The following is a 21,324-nucleotide window of genomic DNA, read 5'->3' as shown; positions in this document are numbered from 1 at the left end:
AATACAAAAGGTTAACAAATAAAAAATAACCACTTACTGTGATTTCTTTTTTTAGTACAAGAACAGCAGACCAACATTAACTGCAAGAAGTAATTTTGTGCATTTTTACACAGCACTTTAAAGATTTCATGCTCAAATGCATGTAGTTGTACTGAGGGCCCTTTCAAGTGAGGGTGCGGGCCGTACGCGGCCCCTGGGCCTCCAGTTGCCCATCCCTGGTTTAAGCTGCAACTCTCAGTGCATTTTTACTTTTTGAGGATATACTTGGCTTCTGGTTTCTGGTACACTTTATGCTTTAAATTTGCTTTTCTGCTTGCTCTGGTATTGCTGTATTTTTATTTTATTCTATTTAGTTGGTTTTTACTTGACAGGCCTTAGCTAAAAGTATAACGTGGCATGAAGCTAATTATAAGTAACTTAAGTTTGTATATAAATACAGTACTTTTTTAAATGATTAAATGTACTTTGTGAGATTCAGCCACGGAGTACAATGTAGATACCCCAAATAAATAGTTTATAGTAATACTAAGTGCTTTTCCATTCTAATTTAAATCCCTGTGACATCCTCTTTAAATGAGAAGAAGACTAATTTGAGATATAATTCCCCTAATAAAACTGATTATTGGGTCTTTACAGCCTTAATTCTGCACACTGACAATATTATGAAGAGGCCTACTGTTAGATTTTATAGTTTATTGAATGAAATGTTTCCTCTGAGTTGCAGTTTCATGGTGGTTTTGGCCAAACTTTATCTTGATCAAATACCAGAAGTTTACTGTAATACTTTAACCATTTCAGGAAACACCCATGTCTCATTAGGCCGGCCTTTGTTCCCTCAAACATTCTGTGTGTGTATATGAGCAGAAGTACGTATGTAAAGACACCTGAGTGATAGATAAGAGTTACTTGTCTTTCTGTTTGCCTTAGGTTGGCAGGCGGGTGGATATTTTATGAATCATACAAACCATGCACCCTCGGGCAATTCTTTAAATCTCAGAGGAGTTGTATCAGTGATTTCTCTAAATATAGATAAATATTTCCACCACTGTATATATTCATGTACTGTAGTACAGCAACTTCCATGCTTATTTATACTTCTACTCCACTAATCAGAGTGAAATGTTCTTTTACTTGAATGGAGTATTTTTAATTTGCAGTATTGCTAAATGAATTTTTACATTTGTCGCCCATTTGTCGATTACCGTAAATCAAAGAATAGCACAAAACTTTAACTTTTACTGTTATAAACTGTAGGAAACACATAGTTTTGCTGTAAAAATACAATATTTTCATGTAAAATTAATGGAGCAATACCGTGATGTCACAATGACACAATTACCCTAAAAATAACGGGAATATTGAATCTGAATTACAGTTTATAAAACCAACTCACTGTGTTTTTTACAGTGTATTTAAGTTCTGGCAACCAAAGCTGCCTGTATTTTACTGTAAATTAAACTTTTTTTTACAGTGTGTAATTTAATTTTAACATTTGTCGCCCATTTGTCGATTACCGTAAATCAAAGAATAGCACAAAACTTTAACTTTTACTGTTATAAATTGTAGGAAACACACAGTTTTGCTGTAAAAATATAAAATTAATGGAGCAATACCATGATGTCACAATGACAATTACCCCAAAAATAACGGGAACATTGAGTATTAATTAAATTTTTTGCTGATATTTACATTTAAATTTACAGTAGAAAACCCACTCACTGTGTTTTTTACACTGTATTTAAGTTCTGGCAACCAAAGCTGCCAGTATTTTACCGTAAATTAAACTGATTTTTTTTTTTATAGTGTGTAACTGAATTTTTTACATTTGTCGCCCCATCAGTAAGACCAAACAGAAGCTCACGTGTAAATAAGGACACGTGTCCCAGATCTCCTTAAAATAATCTGTTTATTCTGTATTGAAACACAGGGTTCAGTCAGAGGACACTCAGTCAGGTGGAAAGTAGTGATCTCCAATCAGTCAGCTGCCTCCGTGTGGACCACAGCGGCAAACACACACTTCAGAGTCGTCGGCAAACAAAATACTGCTCTGCCTCTGGAAAGTGAGTCGTGACATAACATGTGAGATGGACAGTTTGTGTGATCTGTAAGAGGCATCGTGAGACAAAACTGTCTGAGATCAACGCATCACACGTGACTTTGATTGAGAAAATAACTGATATGCTGGATCCCTAAAAATATCTATCATAAAAACCTAACTAGCAAAAACAAAAAGCTAATGTGCTCTTCTGACTGCAAACTGGGCGTTAACTTCAGTGTGAGACCTGAAGAGTCTCTCCACAAACGGGACACGAGTCCGAAAAAAAATCAGCATGATCGTTCAAATTCTCCAAAGCCCTAAAGAAAAATAAATATATGTATCTATGATTTATGTAAAATATGTCTTTTCATCAAAAGGCCTCCAAGCAGCCTAGACATTACTCAGTTATACACATGACACAGTGGCCAAAATGTATACATTAAATACATTCATTAGTTTTTTTTTTAATGCACTGACAAAAACTTATTTGTGCATAAAGTGTCATAAAACAGACTGTTGGCCAGAAATACAGACGGGCTAAAACGGTCGTCTTCAGAAGATTTGATCTGCATATAAATAAATAAATAACCTTGGCATCCTCCTATACTGTATGTGTGTACATCATCACTACCTTATATGGCACAGAGACATCAGTGTAGATAGGGGACCACAACCATCCAGGGACGCTTTGTAAGACTTCAGAGTGCAAACTGGGTTTGTCTATACAGCAGATTCACACTGGTATATGTCACGAACACAGATAATACTGGTTTTTATCATGGCAAGTTAGTCCAAAAAGAGTTTCCATACATGATCGCTTGTTAGAAGACGAGTTTCTAAGCCTCGAGAGGGAAAGAAAAAGAAGCGAGAGGCGGGGCCTAAGATGTTCGCTGCTCCCTCGAGGATCTCAGAGATACGACTGTGAGCTGCTGAATCATTTTCTGTTTAAACACTGCAAAAAGGTGTGTCTAAAAACAAGGTAAAAACATTAAATCTGAGGGAAATGATCTTGCTGAATGGACAGATAATTTCACTTGACAAGATTTCTTAAATTGTTTTAAGGGTTAATTTCTTATTTTAAGCGTTCAACGTGCTTATTTCTAGATTTAACAATCTTAATTTAAGAAATCTTGTCAAGTGAAATTATCTGTCCATGCAGCAAGATCATTTCCCTCAGATTTAGTGTTTTTACCTTGTTTTTAGAAACACATTTTTTTGCAGTGAACGCGTTTAAACTCTCACTGAAACACCAGAAATGAAATATCAAATGGCAGCAGCCACTTACAAAAAAAACAACCTAACAATAAAAATAAAACACATCCACTCTAATCTAAAATAAAAGCAGTGACGTTGCTATAGGCACTAAAACGTTTACAGCAGTAGCGACTGAAAGAGCCCGTTTTGTATAAATGCACTGATATGCAAGGCAGTCTATGTATATTTTACACCAAAAAGGCCATGTAGTGGATTCATAGCGGAATAAAAAAGTACCCCTGGCTTCTTGTGTGTGTTTTTATGCCTCTCTGATATTATTCTTCTGCTTTTCTCATCGTCATTCTGCTGCAGGTGGTACAACAGTGCAGTCAAAGTGTGCATAGCTTCAACGGAGGAGAGAAATGTGCAGACGAAGGACAAAACTAAGACATAGATGTGTTCGATCTCTAGATTTCTAATCTTTCCTCTCTCTGAATTTCCCTCCCCTCCTCTCTCCTCTCCTCTCCTCTCTTTCTCTTTAACATTTTATCGATGCGGGACGTTATCCGAGCTGATCCTCATACTGCTTCCTGAAGCAGTCTCCAGCGGGGAAGAAGTCCCAGCATCGCTCCTGGTACAGCTTCCACACGTAGGACTCCTGGAACACAGAACAGGGAAAAAGGATGATTTTATGAAGACGATAACGTCCAGTGTCAAGTCAAGTCAAGTCAAATATAGTTTATTTGTCCCAACTTGGGCAATTTGGTTGCAGTCTACACTGCAAAAAACATGAAGCTTACCAAGTATTTTCTTCTTATATCTAGCAATAGTATCTTAATTATCTTGTTTTGAGTATAATTTACCTACTGACCATAGCTTTATGTGCTTATTTTAAGAACATGTGTCTTTTTGTAACAAAAACAAGTGAGTAACCTCTTCACAGGGATGTTTTTAGGATTGACATTGTGAGCTTTTTCATCCTTTTCAATCTATTCAACTGTTGAATATGGTGAGTTTTTACCTAAAATATTGGTTCCAGTTGGGAGTTTTAGTTGCACATAGTTTAAATGCTATTACAAAAGCATTTTCTATCCACCAAAACGTGCTAGTTTTAAGTATAACTGGCTTATTTTAATGTTGCTACAGTCGGGCTATTCAAGCCACAATGGTTTGAAATAAGTCTTTTTGGACTTGTTTCAAGCATGTATTTGCTTAATTCTAGGTATTTATTTCTCATTTTTTGTCAGTTGTTTTTTGCAGTGTAGGTGTATAAAAGACATAGAAAACAATACATTCCAACACACATACATACAACACCAGTAAATGATAGAAAAGGAAATAACAGATTGGATAAAGGATCTGTAGAACAGAGTCATTAAGGTCTTATCAAGTTGAAATGCAGCTAGTTTTCTTAAACAAAAAAAGTGCTGCTGGCCTTTCTTGCGTAGTGCTTCTGTGTTCCAGTGAGGGCAGCACCTTGATTTTATTTATCTTCTTTAGAAACCTCAAATGCATGTTTGTTAACTGACCTGTCCCGTGTGCTCCGTTTCATCTTTGTTTATGAGATACATCAGGAAGAACCTGAAAGAGAAAAGGGGAATAAGGAAAGAATAATAAATTAATCAAACTACTTTATTTGTTTAAGACCTTTCCTACAGGTTAGTGCAGTTTAAAGAGCTTCACAGATGACTGACAAGCTGATAGGAACATTTATCTGTTTTTATTTTTATTTCAGTTAACGAAAATGTTTTTTCAATTCTAGTTTTCGTTATTTCATTAGTTTTCGTTAACTATAATAAGCTTTGTCCAGACAGAGAAAGATAACTAATAAAATAAAAATAGCTAATTAAGAGTGTCAAGGCTGCTCTCTGGAAGGAAACTCACATGTAGTTGGCTAAGTTATGCTCCTCTAAGGTGTGCGTCTCGAAGCCGTGCGGCGTCGTGTCAAAGTAGTCGCTTCCAATTCCACAGATGAAACACTTTGTCTGGAGGGAGAAAGGACAGTTTATATTCAACACGTGTCTTGGCTTGTGACTGAAGGAGAATTGAAGGTGGATTAAGTAAAGTGACCCGTTAAATCCCTCTGAAACTCATTATCTTACCTCCATGTCCTCTCTGACCTGCTCCTGCTGGTCTCTCAGCTCTCCAAAGGCATCAATGATCAAACCTGGCAGACACACAGCCACATTTCTTACTGAGTTCTCCACACAAAGTCATCCATTTCTACTTCTAGTCACAAACCCTATTTTTCTAACCTGTAAAAAAACTTTTCTCATTTCCCAGATTTCCCTATTTTTACTTTCTGCCTTGTTGCTCATCTCTACAAACTCTGTGTTCAGCTCACCCAAATCCCAAATCGGTAAACACAGTGGCGTTTTAAAGGTTTTTCGCTAGAAAATAATCAATGGGAGAAATCAAAACTGGAAAGTTGTGGGTTGTAAAACCAGAACAGTGAGCTGGAAGATGCTATAAATCTGCAGAACTGAGGGGGACTGCAGAAGGATTTCTACAATCGATCTTAATCTCATTACACATCAGCAATTGATCCATTGTGATTAGAAAAATGTTTATTATAGCCCCTTTGAAGCCACTACATGTAGAAGTCTGGCTGGTTATAACACTCAAATTAGATTGAATGCACACTGCAAAAAGGTGTGTCTAAAAACATGATAAAAACACTAAATCTGAGGGAAATTATCTTAAAGACAGAAAAGACGTACGAGCCTCCTGCTTTCACTGCGACTCAACTTTGTGACCTTTTCCTCAGCGAGACCTGACTCCTGTCATGTGTTTTCTCATTACAGGAAACTTGACGTTGACCATCTCTATATGTCTTATGCTGATATTATGGCAAAGGTAAGACAGTGAACAGCATCTTAAATTTGTCTTGAGATGTCAAATGTGTGCTTTGTCCACTGCAAAAAAGGTGTTTTTGTGATAATTTATGTATTATCTTATTAGCTTATTTTAAGCTTTCAGCATGCTTATTTCTAGATTTAAAAAACATAAGATTTAGAAGTGTTTGATGATTTATCTTGTTTTAAGAGTTAATTTCTTATTTTAAGCTTTCAAATCAAATCAAATCAACTTTATTTATAGAGCCCTTTAAGACAGCGTTAGCTGATACAATGTGCTGTACATGGCAGGACAGACCAACAATAAAAACAATAAAAACAAAGAACAAGCAAAAACAACTAAAACAAAGCGTGATTGTAAAGATTTTCTCCTTGATCCAGTTTTTTTAAAGAATTTATAGCTTCAACATGCTTATTTCTAGATTTAATAATCTTAATTTAAAAAAATCTTGTCAAGGTAAATTATCTGTCCATGCAGCAAGATCATTTCCCTCAGATTTAGTGTTTTTATCTTGTTTTTAGACACACCTTTTTTGCAGTGCAGAAGTTTTGGTTTGAAACAGTTCTTGGAAATATTGGTGCAACCTTCAACAACTTCATTCTATGCATTGATCTCTGTAGCATCAATGTTACTTACTCTTTGCACTCATTGTAGAATTGAATTGCAGTATTTAACCTTTGTATTCATACTGCCCCATTTGTGACAAATAGTAACACAGAAGTAGACATTAAAGAGCCTGCAGAAAACTTCACCCATCCTACCTTAAATTAGCCATTTTTCTCAGTTTTGACTTGTATTCACAGTAAAGTTGACACAATGTGCGAGCGCAGCATAATAATTGGATGGAGGAGTGGAACGTCTAGTTACTCTTTTGTTTGAATAACCACGTATATAAACAATAAACCAACCCTGGATGATAGCCAGCAGGATGACGATGACGAAGAAGAAGAAGGTGATGTCAAAGACCACTCGGTAGAGCTCGTATTCATCTCCGGCTGGATCTTCAATTTCATCTCCTATGCCACCACCAGCACGCACACCAACGTACATGTGGAACAGGTAACACTGCAGGAGAGAGCGAGGGAATGTGTGTTATATAAAACAATACTAGAACATACATAGAACAACATACTATGACGCCTTGTGTTGTACGTCTCTGCCAATGGACGAAGTTGTAGTTTAGACCCATGTTGGGACAGACTCGTGTAGCCATGACAGGAGCCAATATGGATGTTAATAATAATAATAATACATTTTATTTGCAATGCACTTTACATTAGAGGAAATCTCAAAGTGCTACAGGTTAAAGCATAACAGTCTAATTATAAAAAGGATAAAAAAGGAAAAACAGCCAAGAAAAGCTATAAATTCTAAAAAAAAAACTGGATCAAGGAGAAAATCTTTACAATCACCACAGTTAATATTGGGCCCCCAGTATAAGTATCACCAATTCACTATCTGACCAAAAGTGAAATAGAGTTTTTCTGCAGAACATTTAATTTCATAGTGAAGCTATTTTATGACATCCGTGTGAAAATCGAATCAATTCATCTTCTAGTCTAAGTGGTTGTTTTTGCCAAATGTGAAGAAATTCCTCCCAGGCGTTCCTCAGATATCATTTTCATGAAAATGGAATTAACAGATTAAGCTGAAAATTAAATGTCTGCAAAAAAAATCACCCTGGACTAAAGTTGACTGTCGATACTACAGGTCTGTCTGCGCTCCACTTACAGTCATCATGTCGTCACACTTCATGTCCGGCTCGTCCTCGTCCTCACTCATGTTGTAGAACTTGCGGAAGAAGTTGAAGGCCACCACGGTGTAAAGGTACACCACCACAGCCAGCAGACCCACTGTCATCATCAGCTGTAAGGAACACATGGACACTGCATTAGTACAAGGGTTGCACATCTCTCTGTGATAAATGATTCAATTCACATCTAGATACACAGGTTACGATACGATTAAAAAACAATATACTTTTATTACAAACCGATCTGAATCGATACAGTGTAAGATTTTATTTCATTCTACGGTTAATATTTGTTGTAGATATTTTATAGTGTGTCACTCACAAGTTTTATACTTTATTTATCTTCTGATTCGCCATGGACTTAAAAATCTTTTAAGTAAAGTGACCCGTTAAATCGTTTAACAGCCGTAGACATGCCCTAATAATAAGTGTTTTCTTTGTTTAACAAACAGCTGCACATGAATAACAACCTGCATTCTGTATTCATACTGTGAACTGTGTCCTGCTCAGGGACACGGGAATACCTTTATATTATATTATTTTTTCATTATCATTAGCGTCTGTATATAGACTGATAAATTCATTATTTAATATCCCAGAACATGATTATGTTCTATGTACGCTAAACAATGTTTCACTAGGTTAGATGATAAAGGGAAAATGTAAATGATGTCACTCAGATCAAAGCTACACTCAGGAATGATCAGCCTCATGTGGGACTGAATGGAAATGACAAAAAAAAGCTTCTAGAACGATTTTTCTTTTCATTATAAATGTAGAATAATGTTTGTGGTCATTTAGTTGTTCAGACCCACAATAAAACAATATGCGGTGGCATCGGTTTATAGTTCACAACCCTAATTAGTACAAGGCCAGTGTCTCTAGTGTGCCATGTGCAGAAAGCCTCATGATGCATCATTATTGTGCAGACCTGTTTGCCGTTGTGAGTGACAGAGGACAGAATGGTGCGCAGCGTTTTGACGCCCATGGCGATGTCCAGAAGATGAGCAGCGAAGAAGAAGTTGTTGTAGTGTCCAAGCAGAGACATTAACGTGTACCAACACAGGTAGAGGAAGGTCTGAAAAAAGAAAGAGGGCAGTTAACCATAAAAACAGATTCTCTTATTGTCTAAATTATACCGTGAACTGCTTCTTTAACTCACGTTGTCAGTGAAAATAACACCAAACTTCCAGATCTGGTACTTGATGTCAATAGAGAGGACCCTAAACAGAGAAGGACGCGTTTGTTTGTTTTTATAATATGCACTAATAACCTGAATGGTATATGTAAAAAGTGCAGAGGACATACCAGCTCAACATTGAGGTGTCTGGTTCAGGCTTCTTTTCATGCGTCATGGCACTGACGTCCAGAGAAGCCAGGTCCATACCCAGCAGCTCTGCAATCCTCTCTCTGCCGTAGATGTCTCCATATTTATCCAGCACCTGCATATCACACACACACACATACATATGTCAATTCACTCAAAGAGACAGTTTGCTCATATTTTGAATCTGAGTGGAAAAACTCACCTTTCTTTTCACAAATTTGTCCCAATAATTGTTTGGGAAAGATCTGCATAGACAGAACAATCAAACATGTCATTGAATGAAATCTTAATTTCTAATGCTGTATATACTGTAACTAGATCTCAGGCCAGCCACCATAACGAGAATAAACTTGACTAAGCATTATTATGTAAATAAAACTTGTGATCAATATTTCTGCCTTATATTTCTGTATGTCTTTTTTTGGGCATTTTGTGTCTTTTTTTTTGTTGGAAATTTTGTGTCTTTTTTTTGTCATTTTGTGTCTTTCTTTTTGGTCATTTTGATACTGCCTCCAGCGGCCCCCAGGTAATTTGAGTTTGAGACCCCTGCCGTAAATTAAACAGGTTTTTTTTACAGTGTGGGTTTCGGCTAAAAGTATTTAGGAGGGGTTGAGCTAATATTTACAGGCCTGTTTACGACTACAGTTTTTTCACCCATTCCTCCATGTGATAATGTCACAGGCTCTTACGGAGTGTTGAGCACCAGTCGGTCCCACTGGCCCTTGATGTCGTCGTCCTCAGGCTGCTCAGTGACGTACAGACCATCAAACTCCAGCTTTCTGGCCAGCTCCTTCTCTCTCTTGAAGATAACCAGAGGAACCTGAAGGACACAGAGAGAAAACAGGCTGCTTGAAACCAACAAGCAGACACAAAAACACAGGTCGATTTTTTTGTGTGTAGCAAACAAAACTCACCTTGAGGCAGTTGTAGCCGATGATGCAGAGGAAGGAGATGATGGTGTGGACGATCCCGAAGAAGGCCATGGCTGGCTCCATGTAGCCTGTGCTCTCCTCCAAGAAGTAGTACATGGGACCTTCTTCTTCATCATCTTCTCCTCCGTCATCTAATCCGGACCCATCCTCCTCAGCACCGGAGCCTTCAAACAGGCCGGAGCCCTCGAACAGACCAGAAGCCTCAAACACCTCTTCCTCCTCGCCGGGGGGACTGTCAGACACCTGGGAAGGAATATTATATTCCATTTCTACAAACAAATCCTCTTAAAACCTTCACACTGGTGCTGTGATACAGGAGGATGGTACACTGCAAAAACCAACGAACAAGAATGAGAAATAAATAACTAGAATTAAGCAAATACATGCTTGAAACAAGTAAAATTATCTGCCAGTGCAGTACGTAAGTTTATCTATGTAAGAATTCTTTAAGTAAGTAAAAATATCTTGGCACTGGAAAAACGAATGATGTCTTAAAATAAATCCAAAATTCTTATTTTGAGCAATTGTGGCTTGAAAAGCCCAACTGTAGTGACATTAAAATAAGCCAAAAATACTTGAAACTAGCACATTTCTTTGTAATTTCAGTATCTGTGGGTAGATACTGGTGGTAGAAAATGCTTTTGAAATAGCATTAAAACTACATGCAACAAAAACTCTCAATTGGAACCAATATTTTAGGTAAAAACTCACCATATTCAACAGTTGAATAGATTGAAAAGCATGAAAAAGCTCACAATGTCAATCCTAAAAACAAGTCTTTACACAAGACTGGAATCCCTGTGAAGAGGTTATTCACTCATTTTTGTTACAAAAAGACACATGTTCTTAAAATAAGCACATGAAGCTATGGTCAGTAGGTAAATTATATTCAAAACAATATAATTAAGATACTATTGCTAGATATAAGAAGAAAATACTTGGTAAGCTTCATGTTTTTTGCAGTGTTTAACTGCTGCAAGTATACATTAAATACTAGGTGCTGATGGTAGTTATGAGTGCAAAATGTTAGTCAAACTCTTGAATTACAGATTTCCTGACATCTAAAGTTGGTTATAAATGCACAGACCTTGTAGAAGAGCAGGATGAAATTGAGAGCGAAGGCGATGAACAGGGCCAAGAAGCGAAGGTTGTAGAAGTTGCGAGAAAGGCAGTTCTGTGGGAGGCGAGAGAGCAAAGCACAAAATCAACAATTTACTGCTTGATCCCATTCCATTAACATTTGGTTTTGCAAATAATATTGTGCTAGGAGATTGATTGTGATGTTATATTACTGCTTGAACATTATGCATGAAGGAAATACTGAGTATGTGCTAAACTTCTTCTACCATGTACTTGCCAAATAATTTCCATGGATTGATACACAGGGAAGTTAACTGGGACAGGCTCAAATTTCGGCAAATATCATTCCTTAAAATATGATTACAGTACATGGTGGCTTACAACAAATTCATAAATATGCATTGTAATGGAGCACTGCTCACCATGAATTTAATCCTCTGGACCTCCAGCTCGTTCCACAGCTCGAAGCCCTCGTCTGCATGTTGCTTCTCCTTCTTGGCCTTCGTCTTCACAGCCGGCTCCTCCTTCATCTCAGGCTCTTCCTCCTTGACATCAGGTTCAGGCTCCGCCTTCTCCGTTTTCTCTCCATTCTCAGTGCTGGAAAAGACATAAAGATTTATCTTGTTTTTAGACACACCTTTTTTGCAGGACAATAAGGCAAACATAAAATGAAACAATCTGTGAAAATAAAATTTTTGAAGCCGGGGCATCAGATAATTTCCCTCAGATTTAGTGTCGTCTTATCTTGTTTTTAGACACACCTTTTTTGCATTGTACCATTGCATCAATACTATGGAAAATTAATATCCAAATTGTTTTAAATATTCATTTCATATTGGCATGTTTAGAAAAATAAGTAATTTGAGACTAGCTAAGAGTGGTGAAATTTGAGCCCGAGGACAGGACACAAATTGACCCTGAGAAGACAGACAACTCACTCTGCTTTCTCGGTCTCTGGAGGAGCTTCTTCTTCAGGTTGAACAGGTGGTGGTTGTTGTGGTTGTTGTTCCTCTCCTTCTGGTCCTCCGCCTGCAGCTTCCAACTGTTTAAATAATTGTTTTACAGTTAATTAACTGATTAATGAAGAGTGTACACATTAAACCTCTGAAGTCCAGGAGATTTTGGTTCAAATTTGTCAACTTCCTAGCATTAATTTCTGTCTCTGTTTAGCATCTTTCAGTCTGTCCTTACATCACATGCATGGCTCCTTTTTCTCCACACAAACTTGGCTATCAGTCAATTATTTTAATTAACAAAGTATAAAGCTGCAAGGAACCCAAAATACAAACAAAAGACACAGGTGTCTTTGGATTTTTTTTTTTTTACTATTTATACACACAAAAACAGCAGAAAAATAATAAATAATAAAACTATAAAACAGTCTATTTGCATGTAAATTAAAAATAGTAATAGTTTTCATTGTAGAAAGAAAATTCACATTTTAAAAATGGTCTAGAAACATAAATGTCACACTGTAAAAGCTCCTATGATGCACTTTAACTAGCTTTCTCAGCTTGTCTACATATCATATATAAATAAAGTTATTACTGTAAATAAAACATGTGTATTTTCAATAAATAGATGGACTCCAGAGGGTTAAACAAGTGACAGACAGAACACCTCACCAGTTTTCTCTTGAGCAGCGGCGTGCCCTCTGGAGTCGGAGGCTCTTCAGCCGTCGTCTCTCCAAAGTCTCCGAGTCCACCGGGAGCATTGAAACCAGGCAGGCGTCCACCTTCCCTCTCCTCACTGTCCTCCTCTTCATCCTCTCCACCACCAACATCTAACAGATCTGCCCCACCATCTGCGTCTTGGACCTCTCGAGCTCCTGGTTCAGGTGGCAGCTCCCCGTGGACTTCGTCCTGTGTGGGATCTGGCATGCTGGCTAGAATCTCTGTCACCGTTATCTTCTTGGCGCCCTCAACCAAACCTCCACCGAACAGCACCTTCCATATGAGTGTGAAGAAGCCCTTACATATGCCGTAGACAAACATCAGGATACCCATCAGAATAGTGTAGACGAACGTCACCAGGCCGATCACCATCTCCTTCACCGTCATCTTTCTCAGTTTGCGGTAGCGACGGCGCAGGTTACGGAAGGTGAACATGTTGAAGAAGTCGACCACGCTCTTCAGGAACTCTGCGAAGGCCGAGGCCGACTCTGGAGCTGCTTCATCTTCGGCTCCTTCCTCACCTTCTCCAGAATCTCCTTCTCCCCCGCCCTCCTCTTCTTCCTCATCGTCTTCTTCTTCCGCCCCGTCTCCCTCGGGCTCCGAGATAGACGCGGCAATGTTCATCTCAAAGATGGTGTCCTCGCAGAAGTTCACAAACATCTCCATTTTCTCGCTCTCGCAGCCCTCGTTGACCACATCAAAGATGAACTGCCGTTTGGACTCTCTGACTTGTGGCATCTCCCACTGGTTGCGGTTCTCCTCGCTGATTTCAAAGTAAATGCGCTCGATCTTCCTGCTGGCTCCCATGATCTCGATGCGGCCGAGGAAAGGGCGGAAGTAGTTGAGCACGCTCTCCGCCTGCTCCAGGAAGTTCTGAAGGCGAGTGTCATGAGGAACGTGCTCTGACAGGTTTGTGAGCAAAACAGCGATGTTGAAACCAATGTCTTTGGCGGGCTCCTGGAAACGATCGGCAAACTCCTCAAAGTTGATCATCTCATTCTCATCGGCTTCTGAGCAAGAGAGGAGGAACTGGATTTCTGAGGGAGAGTATTGCTTCTGGCTGTCCATGGCCTTGGAGAAGTCCTTCTTGGAGATGAGCCCACGCGGGTCAGTCACATAGTCTCGGAAGGCGTCGGATGCCACGATGTCCTTGAGCTTGAGGAACATGTCGAAGAACTTAAGGATCATCTCTACGTTGCTGGAGGACTCCACCAGCATGTCAACCATCTGCCTGGCAATGGTGCCATTCACCACATTGCCTAAGAGGAGTACAAGGCAAGGTTATTATAGTTACTTATAGTAACGAAAACTAACAAAATAATATAAACTAGAATTGAAAAAACATTTCCATTAACTGAAATAAAAATAAAACAAGAGTTTTTAAAAAAACGACAACTAACTGAAACGGTATTGTGTGGTTACAAAACTTACTTAAACTAACTAAAAATATAGTGAAATTGTCTCATTTTCATCTTTGTCAACTTTTTTTAATACATAATCCAGTGTTTCTATTTCTCCACCGCCAAGTGTGTGTATTCCTGCTTTGTGGGCTTCTGGGAGAAGTAAAATTACTGTAATGACACCATATTGGCTGTAAAGAGAAACTTCTCAGCTTTCAGAAAACATTGGAATTTTCCAGATAACGCAAACCGTTTAGGTGAAAGTCTTCAATTCAACAATGACATTACAAATAACATTTTTTTGCAGCGGCTCTGAAAATCCAGCAGCGGCTGCAGAATACATGTAGGGGCAACACTGCATAATCCTTTTTGGTTGATATGAAATGTATCTATTTAGCTCCAACTAAATAGCTGCTGCTTAGTGAACATGCAGGAACACATGGAAAATATGTTCACTGAGACTGGGACTGAGATGGATAAACCAAAGGAAATAAAGGCAAAATTTATTATGGCCTCTGAATCTTGCACCCAACACATAGCCCATTACAAAAAACTGAAACTAACATAAAAACTAATAAAAACTCAACTAAAACTAAACTAAAACTAAGCATTTTCGAAAACTAAAAAACTAAAACTAAAACTAACAAACTCACTCTAAAAATCAACTTAAACTAACTTAAACTAAAACTAATGAAAAATCCAAAACTATTATAACTTTGGTACACGGTGAGTGGAGATGAGATATATATATCTATATAAATTATTATTATTATTATATATATATATATATAAATTATGTGACACAAAGGAGAGGACATCTCTAGACTTGGACGGACATCCTACCTTCAAGTAGAGACAGAAGCATCACCACCATGTCCTTCTGCAGATCCAACAGCTCCTTCAACAGTCCAATTTGACTGGAATCCTGCAATTAAGCCAAAACACAAATAGAAACACAAACAGTAGAGAAATAATGTTCTTAAAATGTGTTTTGACTGGTGATATATCACAGTTAAATTTCAGAGGATATGTGCTTCTTTCTGAGACATAAAACGGTGAGAGACACTACCTCAGAGTGGGCTCTACTCCAAAAATGATCCTGGGTTTGCATTTTTAAATAAAGAATATGCATTTTTAACATCACAAATAGTATACTTGATGTGATGGACAGCAAGACAGACACTAGAAACAGCAGGAATGAGAGGAGGGGAGACAATGATTCTGCCTTTCTCCTTTATCTGAAAAAGGGGCTGCAGCATGGAAGCGAGGAAGACATAAACACATTTGCAGACGCTGATCTTAGCACTCCTGAAGACCTGCACCAGCAGATAACAGGAGCCACAAATATTTTAGACAGTCTATATTGGTTGTCAGGCTGGTGAAGATCTAGAGGAGAAGGCTGTCAGGATGTGCAAGCATCAGACACCTGTGAAATCACAGTGGCACTTTTTAAAACCGCTACAACTCAAAAGACCAAAACACACAAAACATCAAAATAGAGCTAAATGAAAAGAAGCAAAGCAAGACGTTTAGATGCTTGCGAAATAAATCTTATAAATTAGGAAGGTAACACTTTATATTAAGGTACACATATTCAACATTAATTAGTTGCTTATTAGCATGCAAATAAGTAACATATTGGCTCTTAATTAGTCATTATTAAGTAGTTATTAATGCCTTATTCTGCATGGCCTTATTATACAACCAGTAAGACATTAACTAAGAGTTTTCCCTCAATAACCTCAGAATTATTGCTTATTAGTAGTAAGTAAGGAAGTTGTTGTGCATTTACTGTTACTAAGGGAGAATAATTATTCTTGTGGTACTACCACCTTATAAAGTCCATACAAAGTAAAGCATATTAAGATCATAACTCATATACAACAACTTCCTTACTTACTAATAATAAGCAATAATTCTGAGGTTATTGAGGTAAAACTCTTAATGGCTAGTTAATGTCTTACTGGTTGTATAATAAGGCCATGCAGAATAAGACATTAATAACTACTTAATAATTACTAATTAAGAGCCAATATGTTACTAATTTGCATGCTAATAAGCAACTAATTAATGTTGAATATGTGTTCCCTAATATCAAGTGTTACCAAAATAACTCACCAGTAATCTTTCGCATAAAGAAATAAAAATATTTGGTGTCAACCACCTTTAATGGTCAAATATTTTATACGATTCAGTTCTTGTTTCATCTATTCCTAATGAACAATATATAAAAAATGCACACCCAAAAAGGTGCAAATAAACCAGAAAAATTATTATGTGAGGGCCGCACACTTCTTACAGTTAAGTTAGTGATTTTTACACAATCCAATAAATTACTGTCTGCAATTAACTGCAAGAGAGAGAGAGAAATGTGTGGGACTCACATAAAGTTTCTTATCTTTTCCTTGTCAATATTTATTCAAACTGACCCTAAATAGACAGTCAGCATCTGTCCATTTAGGGGGACTCAATGGCTGGTTAGGAAAACCCACAAAGAAAAAAAGCAATAACACTGTAAATGCAAAGAAGAAACATGAACTGCTGCAGAGTGAATACACAAAGAAGGAAATGTAAATGATTTTGGTTTTATGCTGCATAATAATAATGTGATGAAGCATGAGATCTTTAATGAGATGGCTCTGGCAGAGAGACACAGATTCTTACGCCATTTCGTTGTCCAGGATCTGGGTGCATCTAACAGGGTTACACATGGAAATAAAAATGTTATCAACATTTTTACTTCATTTTTGTATTTGTCTAAACCTGGAATATTTAAAGAAACTGAATTTAAATTATTTATATTTGAATTTGAATTGCTTAACTTGAATAATTGCATTAAAAAAACTGAATTTGAATCACATAATTTGAATTTGTATTGTTCAATTTGAATCATTGCATTGAAAAACTGAATTGTAATTCGAAATTTAATTTATTAGTTTGGAACTGAACATTCAGTTCTCACAATTCAAATTTCAATTTTCTGCGACGAAGATACACAGAGCGCCTCTTCAGGCAATCAGCACCTCTGTTGTTTTTTGTAACATTTGTTTGTTTGTTTGTTACAAATTCAAATTATGTGATTCAAATTCAGTTTTTTAATGCAATTATTCAAGTTAAACAATTCAAATTCAAATATAAATAATTCAAATTCAGTTTCATGTGGCAGATATTTCAGCCCATACACATCCTCTTTAAAATAATTTTTAAAATGATGCATGTGCTAATTTAAAATTGTAATTAGCACATATCTGCTTTCTTATCCAATAAAAAAACAGATTATTTAGAGATATGACATTTTTAGTGCTCATGGAAACGTACATTTTTGGTTTTTAACACAGAAATTAGTTCTTTTCTTTTCTTTTTTTCAGAAACCATAAGAACTGATGCAAAAGTTACTTTTTTAACACTAATACCCTTACATCTGAAATATATTCAAGATCTAAAAATACAAAAATGCATTTTAAACAGAAGCATTAGTAGCAATCAACACTGTCACACAAATTTAGACTGAGTAGGAAACACTGCAGCTCATGTTAAGTCAAACAAGTTACAGACTGCAGACACAAACATTTTTCAAAGCAAACACGTTTGTCCAAAGCACGATCAAACCCGAATCACCGGTCAGTACTATGAAACGAGTAAATACTCAAATCAGGTGAGGTGGATTAACTGTATTATACAGAATCAGAAAGAAGATGAAAGAGAAAGAAAGAGTAACTGTTTTTCCTCAAATTGTTTCTGCCATTTTTACTTAAATTATTGTTGTTGACAATCCTGTGCAGAGGAGGAGCAACAATATAATCCAGCAGTAAAATGATAAATGGATATAATTAGGCATTATACTAGTAATATAAAAAGTCAGACTAATTGAAATAAATTAACATAAAAACAACATTGCTACCTGGAAAGTAGATTCATTTAAACCAGCATTAAAGTAGAACTTTATGATGTGTCATTTCTAAGCTGAAACCTACATCAAAATTACTATGTTATAAAATATTTGACTTTATATTTCATAACATTCTATCATATTATATCTAAACCCTTAATCCCTAGAGTAATCCCTCAAGAAATTGCTCTAAAACTTCTCAGTAAAGAGGCAGAAACAACTTGGCAAAGAAAAGAGGGGGAAAGCTAGTCAAGATATAAAAACCAATTAATTAAACAAAAGAATAATCAAATAAATACATACTTTACTCTGCAGGAACCATGAGAGAGACAGTTGACAAAGTTAGTATACTCATAATGGACTGGTGAATTCAAATTTTACCATGTGGAAAATGTATACATTTCTATCTGAAATTGCTTTGACTCATCTTTTGGTCAACTGTAATACAACAAACACATTATTGGATTTTTTTGTGTGGATTCTCTACAAAATTCTCTTCATGAAATTAAAACCTCACAGGGAAATGAATCGCTATAAAAAGGTTAATAATGAACTTGCATGTTTCTTACCTGAGCAAGTTTCATCATCATGTGAGCAAAGACGTGCAGGAAACCCACAACAGCGTCCCACAACCTGCTGTGGGCCAGAGACTGCTGGTTCCCAGTGCAGGGACCCTGAAACACACAGAAACACAATGTGGAAAATGTAGACGATATTCTCGTGTTGTCACCATGTGAGGGCAGATTTTAACACTACAGGAACTTTCTTACCTGGATGTACTCAGTCAAGCTGTTGAAGACCTGTTTGGCCACAGTCATTGCTTTGGAGAAATTCCTCTTACCAGGTTCATCGATTATCTCTTTTCCTGAGTAGTACCAGTAAAAGTCGCTGATCGACTCCTGTTTTCGGGGACGGACGAGAACACGTTACTTTTGACTTGACGGCTGAGCCACACCAAAGTGCTTCACACAAAAGTGCATAGATGCAATATAATACAGGACTGACAAAGGTGAAAGAAACAAAAATGGTTCAAAGACATTGCCTGCAAGAGTTAAAACAAATCAAAAGAAGAAAGGATCATTTTAAAGGCACTGAGGGATTACTAGGGGACACTATTCCCAAGCACTTGCCGGAGGAAAACTTTAATCGAAGGCAAGAGAAAAGAGGCGGGTTTTTAAGTGAGACTTAGAAACATTTAGGGACTGAGCTGCACGGATGTGGGGGGGGGGGCAGGTCCAGAGTCTGGGGGCTGCTACTGAAAAGGCCCTGTCGCCCCTTGTTTTCAATTTTAAAATAAGAAATTAACTCTTAAAACAAGATAAAATAAAGCTGCAAGCAGCGATGAACTGGCCCGAGCAGAGTGACCTGACAATTATTTGTTTCTTACAAAGATAAAAAAAACTTTAGACTTAGAAGTGTAGGATAATTTATCTTGTTTTAAGAGTGAATTTCTTATTTTAAGCGTTCAACATGCTTATTTCTATATTTAATAATCTTAATTTAAGAAATCTTATCAATTCAAGTTAGCTGTCCATGCAGCAAGATAGTTTCCCTCAGATTTAGTGTTTTTATCTTGTTTTTAGACACCCTTTTTGCAGAGAAAGTGTGGAGTCAGTGGGACTAAGATTAGAGAAAGACTATGACAGTGACCTGTAGTCGCAGCAGGTAGTCAACAGTGCAGATGATGATATTGATGGTGGTGGTGCTGCCTGTCTGAGTTCTTAAGTAGTTCTGGAAATCTGAAAACAGACAACAGAATCAAGATGCATTTTCTTTAACAATTGAAATTCCATAACTTACCGTACTATTAATAAATGCAAGCACTTTCTTTCAGTCAGTTTAAAACCCCAAACTCACCATTATTGTGCCCCTCACAAAGGAGCTGGAGGAATCGGAAGAGATCACACGTGAATTCATCGTCCGCCATCACTTTCTCATCTGGGAAGAAGAACACAGGAAATGAAAATTAATATTGAAGAAAAGAAAAGTCATTCTGCTGTGTTATTCTGTTAGAATACACAGAGGTAAACCAAATCAGCACAAGGTATTAGCTATATTAAACATTTTTTTTTAGAACTTTTTAACGTGTTTCTTTTTCTTGCATCACTGTATTCACATATTACCAATGAACACAGTGATCTGCTGAAGTAAAACAATGAAAATAGTGCAAATTATTAATAATTTACTGTACCTACAAATTACATTTTCATTGTTTTTTATTTAGGTATATTCAGTTCTTATTTAAAGGAGCAAGAAGCTTCCCACAATAAAACAATACACTACAGCTTAACAAGTCATTTTATTTATTTTTTTATTTATTTATTTAAAATCTAAAATTAAATTTATGGGCAAAATAAGCATCTTACAAGTTCCGAAGACAAATCAGCTTTTAACAGAATGAGTAATTTAATTGAAACTAGTGCAATGACCTGTCCCATTTCTAAATACAGAAAAATATTTTAAAAACATATTTTTAAAAGGAGAACTTAAAGTTTAATTATATTTTAACTAAGGCTAAATTTAAAACTAAATGACTTGTTAAAACAGAAAAAAAAACAGTATTCAGATTAGATTTTTAAATAAAGCCTCAAGTGTGTTAATTAAAACTCTGGTGAAATGGTGATTATGGTAACTCAATTTAACATGACACACTTAACACTTCAAAATGCTACAGTGCGGATTAAGATTTAATCATAAAAATCATTTTCAGTAAGCAAAAAATCTTACCTATGACAGTGGAGGAAACCCGTGTGTGTGTGTTGACATTGATTTGTGTACTTATGTGTATGCAAATTTGTATGAAAGCGTCAGTAATTGTTCACACATTGCAAAAAAAACAGTAAAATTGTAAGTACCACTTCATACCACTCCCCTGCTTTCATTAGAATATGTTAGTGAAAACCACAAAGACCTCCAAGTCCATTTGTCAGCAGGAAAAGGGAGGATGAGGCTTCCATACCGCTCCCTCTCGCAAACTCTACCTCTGTCTAGCACTCCACTTTTTACAGAAAACATCAATTCAACAAAGGTCAAAAACTGGTCATTACATCACATTAAAATGGACATGGAATACACAGATAAATGGAGACAGGAAACCACAGAATAACAGATTACGGTTATATAAATATAACGGAGGAAACAATCATAAATGTTGACAGTGAACAAACACAAAAAGATAACTT

The 21,324-nt window shown here is 36.8% G+C and overlaps 1 protein-coding gene across 1 annotated transcript in view; it reads right to left on the bottom strand.

Annotated features, from left to right (window-relative positions):
• Positions 1 to 3,263: 3,263 nt before the first annotated feature.
• Positions 3,264 to 21,324, bottom strand: part of ryr1b (ryanodine receptor 1b (skeletal)) — a 118,322-nt gene continuing 100,261 nt past the window's right edge. The window contains exons 85-107 of the mRNA XM_059330916.1: positions 20,000 to 20,080; positions 19,793 to 19,881; positions 18,913 to 19,041; positions 18,712 to 18,816; positions 16,918 to 16,947; positions 15,323 to 15,352; positions 15,097 to 15,178; positions 12,806 to 14,112; positions 12,119 to 12,222; positions 11,603 to 11,777; positions 11,188 to 11,274; positions 10,083 to 10,343; positions 9,858 to 9,988; positions 9,371 to 9,413; positions 9,150 to 9,283; positions 9,004 to 9,064; positions 8,773 to 8,919; positions 7,820 to 7,954; positions 6,997 to 7,153; positions 5,335 to 5,399; positions 5,117 to 5,217; positions 4,762 to 4,813; positions 3,264 to 3,890 (exon numbers count right to left, since the gene is read on the bottom strand). Coding sequence (XP_059186899.1) covers positions 3,795 to 3,890; positions 4,762 to 4,813; positions 5,117 to 5,217; positions 5,335 to 5,399; positions 6,997 to 7,153; positions 7,820 to 7,954; positions 8,773 to 8,919; positions 9,004 to 9,064; positions 9,150 to 9,283; positions 9,371 to 9,413; positions 9,858 to 9,988; positions 10,083 to 10,343; positions 11,188 to 11,274; positions 11,603 to 11,777; positions 12,119 to 12,222; positions 12,806 to 14,112; positions 15,097 to 15,178; positions 15,323 to 15,352; positions 16,918 to 16,947; positions 18,712 to 18,816; positions 18,913 to 19,041; positions 19,793 to 19,881; positions 20,000 to 20,080 — 3,602 coding nt within the window. The 3' untranslated portion in view covers positions 3,264 to 3,794. The remainder of the gene's footprint in view (positions 3,891 to 4,761; positions 4,814 to 5,116; positions 5,218 to 5,334; positions 5,400 to 6,996; positions 7,154 to 7,819; positions 7,955 to 8,772; positions 8,920 to 9,003; positions 9,065 to 9,149; positions 9,284 to 9,370; positions 9,414 to 9,857; positions 9,989 to 10,082; positions 10,344 to 11,187; positions 11,275 to 11,602; positions 11,778 to 12,118; positions 12,223 to 12,805; positions 14,113 to 15,096; positions 15,179 to 15,322; positions 15,353 to 16,917; positions 16,948 to 18,711; positions 18,817 to 18,912; positions 19,042 to 19,792; positions 19,882 to 19,999; positions 20,081 to 21,324) is intronic.

Source organism: Centropristis striata, chromosome 4, assembly GCF_030273125.1.
Source record: "Centropristis striata isolate RG_2023a ecotype Rhode Island chromosome 4, C.striata_1.0, whole genome shotgun sequence".
In the NCBI taxonomy this organism is placed as follows: domain Eukaryota; kingdom Metazoa; phylum Chordata; class Actinopteri; order Perciformes; family Serranidae; genus Centropristis; species Centropristis striata.
This window is presented reverse-complemented; position numbering and strand designations above follow the sequence as displayed.